The sequence below is a fragment of the Nematolebias whitei genome, chromosome 23 (assembly GCF_014905685.2).
Source record: "Nematolebias whitei isolate Nwh7 chromosome 23, NemWhi1, whole genome shotgun sequence".
Taxonomy (NCBI): Eukaryota; Metazoa; Chordata; class Actinopteri; order Cyprinodontiformes; family Rivulidae; genus Nematolebias; species Nematolebias whitei.
Genome location: NC_056520.1, coordinates 6,836,772 through 6,848,594, shown reverse-complemented (window position 1 = coordinate 6,848,594; position 11,823 = coordinate 6,836,772). Strand labels below are relative to the sequence as shown.

The window sequence follows — 11,823 nt, the reverse complement described above, 5'->3', positions numbered from 1 at the left end:
ATCTGCATTTGTCAGCAGGCCAAACTGACAAAGATCATGCAGAATAATGTATTTTAATTCCACAGCAGAGAAAGCTATGTGGTCTCTGTAAGTAGGTCTTGGGGAAAAAAAAAAATCGGTATTTGTATCGGTTATCGGCCAAATAATTTTAACATATCAGATATCGGCCAAAAATCCAATATCGTGCATCTCTAATTTTACATGTATTTTTTTACTCATTCGCAAGATCAAACAATGCAATGTCAAAACTGTTTGGTTTTATTTGACTATATTGGGTAAGAAATGGTCACAAATGAAAAAAGAAGAAAGAACAGTACTCTGTATACTTATTGCTCTCCTTAAGGGCAAATAAGAGTTCTTCAAGGTAGAGAGTGACGGCAAAGCAACCGTGCTCATCCAAATCACATCGCAAACCTCCAGTTTCTGTGTGATTACACAATAGATTGGAGCTGACTGATTGTCTACCTGCAGAAACTGCTGCCAACATGGATGAATAGAGAATTGTTGAACTGGTGCGGCCTGTGTCTATTCACGGCGGCTGCCACGTCGAAGGCGAAGAGCGCTAATGGTGTGGAATAGTAATAGGCGAAGTCTCTTAGAATAGAGCTTGTGAAACCAGGAAACCTGTGCTGAACGCTACGGCTCAAGTGGACATCGTTTCTTCTTTTTATAGCACAATCCCTTAAACCATGTACTGTAAGTGTCGCCAAAGTAAAAGGAGACCACGTTAAAGTTTATCTTCTTTTGTAGAAGAAAAAAGGAAACCGTCGCTGAGGGATTTGAATAGTAAATGTCTGTCGTTTTGGAGATGAGTTTAATGTTTTTGGGTGCAAGATATTCCTGTTATGAGTTCCAAGAGGAGGACACAATTTTATCCACCACTGAGTGCAAAGGCAGAGCCATGGAGTGGCTAGTGGTGGCCTTGGCCACCATAAATTAATCTTTGGCCACCCCACTGGCCACTCCAATCATTTGAGAAAACTATACTTTCAAGCAATATAAAAACAAGAAAGCATAGTTTCCCCAAACGATAGGGGTGGCCGGTTTACTATATAAACAGGTGCTGGTCATAAAATTAGAATATCATGAAAAAGTTGATTTATTTCAGTAATTCCATTCAAAAAGTGAAACTTTTATATTATATTAATTCATTACACACAGACTGATATATTTCAGATGTTTATTTTAATGATGCTGATTATAACTGACAACTAATGAAAACCCCAAATTCAGTATCTCAGAAAATTAGAATATTGTGCAAAGGTTCAATATTGAAGACACCTGGTTCCACAGTTTAATCAGCTAATTAACTCAAAACACCTGCAAAGGCTGCAATCATCTCAGTCTAATTCTGTAGCTACCCAATCATGGGGAAGACTGCTGACTGGACAGTTGTCCAAAAGAGACCATTGACACCTTGCACAAGGAGGGCAAGACATAAAAGGTCATTGCTAAAGAGGCTGGCTGTTCATAGAGCTCTGTGTCCAAGTACATTAATAGAGAGGCGAAGGGAAGGAAACAATGTGGTAGAAAAAATTGTACAAGCAATAGCGATAACTGCACCCTGGAGAGGATGGTGAAACAAAACCCATTCCAAAATGTGGGGGAGATTCACAAAGAGTGGCAGCTGGAGTTAGTGCTTCAAGAACCACCACGCTCAGACGTATGCAAGACAAGGGATTTAGCTGTAACATTCCCTTGTGTCAAACCACTCTTGAAAAAGAGACAGCATCAGAAGTGTCTCGCCTGGAACTGCTGCTGGAAATCCAGATCCCAGAGTCTGGAGGAAGAGAGAAGCGGCACAAAATCCACGTTGCTTGAGGTCCAGTGTCAAGTTTCCACAGTCAGTGATTGTTTGGGGGGGGCATGTCATCTGCTGGTGTTGATCCACTGTGTTTTCTGAGGTCCACGGTCAACGCAGCCATCTACCAGGAAGTTTTAGAGACTTCATGCTTCCTGCTGCTGACCAACTTTATGGAGATGCAGGTTTCATTTTCCAACAGAACTTGGCACCTGCACACAGTGCCAAAGCTACCGGTACCTGGTTTAAGAATCATGGTATCCCTGTTCTTAATTGGCCAACAAACTCGCCTGACCTTAACCTCATAGAAAATCTATGAGGTAGTGTGAAGAGGAAGATGTGATACACCAGACCCAACAATTCAGAAGAGCTGAAGGTCACTGTCAGAGCAACCTGAGCTCTCAGAACACCTGAGCAGTTCCACAGACTGATTGACTCCATGCCACGTCGCATTGCTGCAGTAATCCAGGAAAAAGGAGCCCCAACTAAGTATTGAGTGCTGTACATACTTTTCATATTCATACTTTTTAGTTGGCCAACATTTCTAAAAATCCTTTTTAATTGGTCTTAATATTCTAATTTTCTGAGATACTGAATTTGGGGTTTTCATTAGTTGTCAGTTATAATCATCAACAATAAAATAAATAAACATTTGAAATTTATCAGTCTGTGTGTAATGAATGAATATAACATAAAAGTTTCACTTTTTGAATTGAATTACTGAAACAAATCAACTTTTTCATGATATTCTAATTTTACGACCAGTACCTGGATGGATGGATGGATAGATGATGGCAGCCATCTTGGATTTTGACGTGACAACCCAATTTTTGATATTGACCATTTTTACACCTAAATAAAGCCACAGCCCAAAATGGAAGTTAGAACCTCACTTTTTAGAAATAATTATCCAGCTCACAAGACAGACGGACGTTATTTCCAATCTCCCTCTCCGCTCTGCGATGAAGGACAAAAGAAACACTCGTATACCTGTAACATTCATTAGATGAAGGCGGACGGTAACCCTTAACCCTTACCCTCTGTCTTTATGTACTGAATTACTCTGTATCGTCTTTCATCTCATTCTTTGCTTTTCCATGGTCAGAAATGGCTTATTGCCCTCGAGCAGGAAATAAAACATAATATGACAAATAAAACGATACAACAAAGCCTCACAGAGTAGGCTCTGTGGACTACCGACTCCTTTAGCTGGAGATTGGCTTCAATAGAAATCTACAGGGGAAAACTTTCAACACCCAAAGGGATCCAGACAATGCTACTTACAGACGTACTGCTGGAGAGATAAACCCTTAAAATGGCAGATTTATTCACAGCTTAAGGTCGAGATGAGCTTCTTCAGGTTTACAAACACATACCTTAAAACACAGGAGTAGTAGCCCACATCGTCCAACTCGGCAGGTCGGAACCAAATAGCGTCTTCCTCTTTGCTCATCCTCGCGCCGTCGAAGCTGATGGGCTCCTCGAAATCCCCGTGCCCGGCACTTTTGTACCACATCAGGCTAAGTCCTGTGCTTTGCGCATGGCTGTAGTTGGCCCGGATAAATCCGTAGAATAAAGCGCACTTGATGCGGACGGGCTCCCCCAGAAGCACTTTGTATTTCAGGTAGTCCACGGACCAATCTGTGCAGCCTTCCACTGGGGGGAAAAGAGACGGAAAACGGAACGTTAGGCGGGAAGGTTGCAACATTCGTTCACGTTTTTGACAGTGGAAAAGTTGTTTACTCGTGACATGGCTGAGCAAACGAAGCAAGCAAATGGACATTAAGCTAATTTCTGTACAGGGATATTCACCTAAATTACTCAGGGGGCTTCAGTTACTGAAAAAGAGTTCAGGGGTCGAACATCCAGCAGTTATTCTCATTAAATAAGTTAGCTTTACAGTTTAAAATCTAGTTTTACTAAAAAACTAACCCAATGGTGGGCCGAACTGAGCTCACCTGTGGGCCTGATTTGGCCCACGGGCCTCCACTTGACGGTACAGTCAATTCAGCCACTTTCTTTTAGTGTCGTAAAATAAACTCACCAAATGTCAAATGTCACACCAATAAATCACACAATCACTATTTTTATCATAAAGTAAATAATAAGTAACTAAATTAAAACGAGCAATCAACTGTCAATCAAAAAGAGCTACTTTGAACCGTAAACAATAAACTTTGAAGTCTTTTTTCCACTCTTAAGCTTTGGCGATCAACTTTTAATGGCTAAAGCACAAAGCTAAAAATAAAATAAAAAAACAACTAAAATTAATGGCATCTTTCCATAAATGCATCCTAAAACTAATCAGTAAATAAATAAAATAAAATAAAAAACTAAAGGAATTGCAGTTCCTGCGAAAATGCAGTGTGAATGGTTATTGCACAAGAACTTGATGAAAAACAGCTGAAATTAGCTTAAAAACAAGCTGAAATGTTGCTAAAATGAAAGAACAAGACTAAATTGGCAGAAGAAAGCAGAAATAACACATTTGTTTAGTTTTAAACAAGCAGAAATTAGCCCAAAAATAAGGAAACTAGCTAAAAAAAAAAGGGCTGAAATTAGAGGGTAAAAAGAGCTAAAAAATAGCTGAAAAGGCAGAAAGAAGCTTAAATTACCAGAAGAAAGTGAAACGAGTTGAAATGAGAAAAAAAAAAGTGGAATTAGCTTAAAAAACTAAATTGAGCATAAAACAGCTAAACAGTAGCTGAAACAAACAGAAAAAAGCTGAAAGGAGCAGCAACAAGTTAATTAATCTGAAAGTAGCCAAAATTATCACAAAAACTTAAATTTATCTGAAAACAGCAGAAATTAGCTAAAATATGCTAAAAAGTTAGCTGAAAAGGCAGAACAAGCTTAAATTAGCAGAAGAAAGCAGAAAGAACACGTTTGCCCAATTAGGCTGAAAGAAGCAGAAATGAGCTCCAAAAATCTGGAATTAGTTGGAAAAAACAACTACATTTAGCAAAAAAAAAAGCTAAAAAAGTACCTGAAATAGCAAAAAAAGCTGAAAACTTCAACAAAAACAAAAGGAGCATAAGAAGCTGAAAGTTGCTGAAATAAGTTAATTAGGCTGAAAGTAGCAGAGAATACTACAAAAATAAAAACTTGAATTTATCTGAAAACAGCTCAAATTAGCTAAAAATGTAGCTGAAATGATATAACAAGCTTAAATTACCACAGGAAAGAAGAGAGAACACAGGTTTGCCCAAATGGTCTGAAAAAAAGCAGAAATGAGCACAAAATTGCCTGGAAAAGCCTGAAATTAGCAAATAAGCTAAAAAAAAAAAGGGCTGAAAGAAGCTTAAAGACAAAAGTTTAGACGAGTGCCAAAAATGAAGAATTAGCTGAAAAAGCTTAAAGTAGCATAAAAACAGCTAAATATTAGCTGAAATAACTGAAACTAGTAGAAATAAACTGAAAGGAGCATAACAAGCTGAAATTAGCAGAAATAATTTAGAACAAGTACAAAAATGTTGTTCGCAGAAAGAATCTGAAAGGAGCACAAAACAGCTGAAATTAGCTGAAAACAGCTGGTAAAAAAAACAGCTGAAATTAGCAGAAAGAACTTATAAGAAGCACAAAAATGATGTTCGCAGAAACAATCTGAAAGGAGCTGAAAACAGCTGAAACATGGCAAAAATTTGCTGAAAACAGCTGAAATTAGCTGAAAGTAGCTGATGCTTTTCTTGTTGCAGCAAATGATTTCTTATAGTAAAGCCTAAAAAACGCCTTTAAATACTATTATTTTGTCTGAATTTGTCCAGCGTTCTCAGAAAAATCATAGCAACTTTACGACACTCGTTCTTAAAGGGGACCTGAGCACATTGCAATCCAATATAAAAACAACTTTAATCCCGTTTTTATCGTATCGGTAAATAAAATGCTAATGATCAGTAAAAACAGCTAACTGGATCAAATAATGAATATATAACATGTTTTATTTATCTGATGATGTTAAAAGCAGGTTTATGGAAGGCTGGGCCTTTTGGATTTTTTTTTTTTTTTACACTCAAAACTTGAAAATAATGTGATAAATTATCACAAATTATTTATCATATGAATTATAATTAAACGTGATAAATTATTAGATTATTATCTGAATCTGGGGATGGGTAAACATAATGTAGGGCTGGTTCAAGTTATTATTTAGCTTTAAGCTAGCATTTTAGCGTCTAGCTTCCCATTGAAGTCTGGCTGGTCACACTTGGCAAACTTTTTCCAGAAGTAGTACTTTTTGTGTTGATTGTTTCAGGCTTGTCGAATAAATTAAAACTCATTAAACTGAAACAAGTTGACATTAATAGACTTAACTTATTGGTTCTGGCAGCAGACGGTTCAAACGTTGTTTAAACTCAAATTGATGATCAAAAAGTTGATCAGACTCACAAACAACAAAATCGCTTCATTATGAAAAACTTTCATAGAACTGTGATAAATTTAAAAACTCATACCATTCAACACATATTTAAGTAGCAAGAGTAAACAATTACAAACACCTAAAACCTAAATAGTTGTCATCCACATTGATGTCTAGCCAATATACTGAAAAACCTGCCTGTTTTAGGAGTAAACATAAAATAAAAGTAATTTTCTGAACTTATAACCGGTATTTTCTCAAATGTTCGCTTTTTGGAATAAGTTTTACCCAATAAAAAAATAATCCAACCACGCATACTGCCAAAAGACTGACGCACATCTGCATAGGAGCTGATCGCTTTGGCCACGGCACCAACTGAGGATGATTTACGTCGGGGATCGGATCAACACATGTACTCAGAATAAAATATTAAAAATTCAGTACCACGTCCTGCAGGGATCAAACGTGGACGTCCATGTAAAGATCCATAAGAGGACTTTAAAGACTTGGAGGTACATCGATTATGTTATTACAAATATAACTTTGGTATAGAAAGATGAAAATAACAGACAGGAAGTGCCTCATGGTGCAGCCAGAAGAAGTTAAAACAGCTTCAGTTGAACATCTGTCCATACTTTAAAAAAAAGATGTAGACAAATGGCACTTTTGAAGACATCATGAGAAAAGGTCAAACTCAGGTCAACCACAACGTTTAGAGCCAGTCACACTTTATATACATATATATATATTTATAAACTGGATTCCAAAAAAGTTGGGACACTAAACAAATTGTGAATAAAAATTGAATGCAATGATGTGGAGGTGGCAAATGTCAACATTTTATTCGTAATATAACATAGATGACAGATCAAAAGTTTAATCTGAGTAAATGTAACATTTTAAAGGAAAAATATGTTGATTCAAAATTCCACAGTGTCAACAAATCCCAAAAAAGTTGGTACAAGTAGCAATAAGTGGCTGGAAAAAGGAAATTGAGCATATAACGAACAGCTGGAAGACCAATTAACACTAATTAGGTCAATTGACAACATGACTGGGTATAAAAAGAGCTTCTCAGAGTGTCAGTGTCTCTCAGAAGCCAAGATGGTAAGAGGATCACCAATTCCACCATTGTTGCGCAGAAAGATAGTGCAGCAATACCAGAATGGTGTTACCCAGCGTAAAATAGCAAAGACTTTTAAGTTATCATCATCAATCGTGCATAACATCAAACGATTCAGAGAATCTGGAACAATCGCTGTGCGTAAGGGTCAAGGCCATAAAACTCAACTGGATGCTCGTGATCTCCGGGCCCTTAAACGTCACTGCACCTCAAACAGGAATGCCACTGTCAAGGAAATAACAGAATGGGCTCAGGAATACTTCCAGAAAGCATTGTCAGTGAACACAATCCACCGTGCCATCCGCCGTTGCCAGCTGAAACTCTACAGTGCAAAGAGGAAGCCATTTCTAAGCAAGCTCCACAAGCTCAGACGTTTGCACTGGGCCAGGGGTCATTTAAAATGGAGTGTGGCAAAATGGAAGACTGTTCTGAGGTCAGATGAGTCACGATTTGAAGTTCTTTATGGAACACTGGGACGCCATGTCATCCGGACCAGAGAGGACAAGGATAGTCCAAGTTGTTATCAACGCTCCGTTCAGAAGCCTGCATCACTGATGGTATGGGGTTGCATGAGCGCTTGTGGCATGGGCAGCTTGCATGTCTGGAAAGGCACCATTAATGCAGAGAACTATGTTCAGGTTCTAGAACAACATATGCTCCCATCTAGACGTCATCTCTTTCAGGGAAGACCCTGCATTTTTCAACACGATAATACCAGACCACATTCTGCAGCAATCACAACATCATGGCTACGTAGGAGAAGGATCCGGGTACTGAAATGGCCAGCCTGCAGTCCAGATCTTTCACCTATAGAGAACATTTGGCGCATCATAAAGAGGAAGGTGCGACAAAGAAGGCCCAAGACGATTGAACAGTTAGAGGCCTGTATTAGACATGAATGGGAGAGCATTCCTATTTCTAAACTGGAGAAACTGGTCTCCTCTGTCCCCAGACGTCTGTTGAGTGTTGGAAGAAGAAGGGGGGATGCCACACAGTGGTAAAAATGGACTTGTCCCAACTTTTTTGAGATTTGTTGACGCCATGAAATTTGGAAACAACAGATTTTTCCCTTAAAATGATACATTCTCTCAGTTTAAACTTTTGATCTGTGATTTGTGTTCTATTCTGAATAAAATATTAGATGTTGGCACCTCCACATCATTGCATTCAGTTTTTATTCACAATTTGTTTAGTGTCCCAACTTTTTTGGAATCTGATTTGTATATACATTTACACATGTATATATATATATATATATATATATATATATACATGCTCTTTCTGACACCCATTTCACCTCGGTGCTCTGCTCTTCCTTTAAAACATCTGGCGGGCACAGCTGTCTCCAACTCAACAGGCTTCAATAATTGAGCTTCTATAAATATTTCATTTAACAAAGAGGCGACTCGCTCGGCAATCAGCGGGGCGAATCGGACGCTGCGGCCGTTGTGGGCATTTCACTCAAACTGGCTAAGAGTGTTTGTTGAGGCATTGTGTTGCTTTTGTGTGGAACTGGAAATGTCGCGCTGTGAACAATGCAGCTCGGTGCTTTATGTGCCGGAGAAGAGATCAAATAAAAGAAGAAGAACGCAATTTAAGAAAGAAAAAATATTGATGACGACGAAACAGCAGCTATTTCAAGGTAAGCATGGCTTAGTTTAAGAGTCTGGTGTAGGATAACCTTGAGAAAAACAGTATTTAAACGAAAAGGACAGTATGAGTTTATTGCTTACAGGTCGGCTAATGTTAAAGAAATATAAGAAATGCTAAAGACGCAGTCACTACCAACAACCTGAACATAAACACCAACCCAACATTAAACTGAACCAACACCACCCATCTGAACAAATTAACTCCAAAAAGTCCACCCATTCCTGTACCAAGATTACCCAGCATGCCCTGCAGCTCACCCAGCCTCCTCTGTTCAAGTACAACATGTAATTTCAGTCATTCAGACTGAAATTTTACCGTAATCCAGGCTAAAATGTTTCATAATATAATGAAACCAAAATTATAAAATGTAATATTGAAAATTCCTGAAGGCTCAGAGTCCTGTGTTTTAGCCCCGCCCACTCAACATCAACATGGTGATTTTTTTTTCTGTCCAGCGTTCTCTCCTGACAAGTTAAAGTCCTAACTAATGAAGAAACTGCAGTTTTCGTCCAATCCGAAGCAGATCTTTAGCCCGAACCTCTGAACTTCATTTTGATTGTTTCAGTTTATCGTGTCTTTCTGGTGATCGATAAACGCTAAAATAAACCCTACATTGCGAGATCTTGGCTGGAAACAGACTTAGTCCGATAGAAATGCAGGCGAAGGCGGAGAGTGTTGTGTGAGCTGCCCGCCAGCGGGATTTTTCATTGTGATTAGGCCCGTTACCACGGCAACAGTGGGTTTCCCCCTCGCTTATCGAGAACTTGCTAATTAGTTTGTGGACGATAATAACTTGAAGGCTTAAGGTAAGACGACCACTGTCAAGATGGTTTCGGTTATAATTGAGACTCTGAAGTGTTAATTCAAGCAGCTAACAAAAACAGAAGGGGGGGGGGGGGGGTCAGAGGTCACATGCGCAGGAACACAGAACATTGGCAAAGGGTTATACAAGAAGCAAATGAAGAATTCTGATTAGTCTGAGATTTTCAGAAAATGCCCAAAGAAATGTAAAACCACAAATCCTCTCCTGATAAATGTTTTTTTTCTTGGCCAAAACAGATGAAAACCAAACACATAAAAAAAAAAAAAAAAAAACACTTATAGAAATGTAGCATGAGTATAACCAGGGGCGATTCTAGGATCTGACATTAAGGGGTGCTTAGCCCCCGGTACTGAAAATGGCTATTAGCTTGAACAACGCACGCCACGGTGAGGTTTGTGAGAATTACAAAAGTTTGCAGCAATAAGGAAAAGAAAAAATTTACTCTAATAGAAATATTAAATCTCACAGTTTGACAAGTTTGCTTCCGAAGGTAGATTTAAAAAATATAAGGACGTCTGCTGATACAAACCACGCTGTTGCTATTAATGCACATCAGTGAGCATTTAATAAAAATAAAAATTCAATAGAAAGCAACAATTGTATTTTTTATGTCCGATAACAGCGTATGTAAACTGCGTCTTCCATCCTAAAAAAAAAAAAAAACGTTTCCCTGCGACTTGAAACTTTCAATTAGAGCTCAGGGCTTTGACTTCACAGTCTGAGCACAAAAACAAAATTGAAATTAATTTTCTTAAGAGCGAACTCCTGCCAAACTGCTTCAGAGGCTGTTTTTTTTTTTTGTCTTTAATAACTTTACGAGGAGCTCGGCAGTGCCACAGAGCCTTATCTGCACCTATCGGAAAATTGCCCCTTGCATTGGTTTATTGTTCCTCTCTCGGAGGGGATTCTGGGTAATCTGTTGGCTGACTACAAATATGGTACGAAGCCTAATTGAACTTGATTATCATTTTCCTGCTCACCAGATTTCCGTTTGACTGCGTGGCAATTGGTGAGGGAGCGGGCCAATCTGCTGAGTGATAAAACCTCCAGCAGCTCTTTAGCAGCTAAACCCACAGCGGCTCGTGGCCCATAAATTAAATGGAGTGAATCCTCAGTCAGTTACTCAGAGTGTCCAAGGTCTCGGCAGCAGGAAAAAATGGGAACCGATGACTTTCAGCCGTCATGTTCGGCTAAATTATCACAAAAATGCTTGTCTGAAGTTTTGCATGAAAAGGGAGATTTAAGCAGCTTGTATTGAACTGAACAGAGGAAAGTGGGTTTTATTCTCATAATCACGTTGTGAAACAAGAACCGGGGCTGTTTTGTCATAGTTGTCCTGCTTTTAAATCGGATACGCTCAAATGTCTTGCTGCACATAAAAGCAGGTCCTCACTGATAAAAATTAATAAATAAAAACACTTATATCCCTACTTTATGAGAGGAAAGTGGATAATAAATGTCAATGCCCTTTCTACAGAACCCCACATCAAAAGATCTGAGCATTTTAATTGTATCCAAAGTCAAATCTCAAGCTGTTAAAAAGATTTAGCACAGATGTGACCAAGATGCTAATAAAACGCGACTGTTGAACCCTCGTCCTTTAACTTTATGACGATTCATGATCCTTAGTGGAGAAACCGAACACCTTATTTAACTGCTTTAAAATACTTTACTTTTTGGTGACGAAAAAAAAAAACCCACCTAGCTTATCATTTAAAACTACTACAGCATAAAAACAAATCAAATGTAAATGATAAAAAAAATAATAATAATTTTAAACCCTCCAGATTTTAGTTTTTAAATAATTTTGTCAGAAAGCAGGAGAGGCAGACGAAATGAGGTGGGCAAGATGAGGCAGGCGATATGAGGCAGGACAAGATGAGAGGTGGATGAGATGAGAGGCAGCACGAGATGAAGAGGCAGCATGAGATGAGAGGTGGATGAGATGAGAGGAGGGACAAGATGAGAGGTGGATGAGATGAGAGGAGGGACAAGATGAGATGTGGATGAGATGAGAGGCAGCATGAGATTAGAGGCAGCATGAGATGAGAGGCAGCATGAGATGA

General features: G+C 38.7%; 1 protein-coding gene across 1 annotated transcript in view; it reads right to left on the bottom strand.

Moving 5' to 3' along the window:
• Positions 1-3,125: 3,125 nt before the first annotated feature.
• The window catches only part of LOC119429024 (interleukin-1 receptor accessory protein-like 1-B), a 114,468-nt gene continuing 105,770 nt past the window's right edge, over positions 3,126-11,823 (bottom strand). Inside the window, exon 2 of the mRNA XM_037696741.1 lies at positions 3,126-3,457. Coding sequence (XP_037552669.1) covers positions 3,126-3,457 — 332 coding nt within the window. The remainder of the gene's footprint in view (positions 3,458-11,823) is intronic.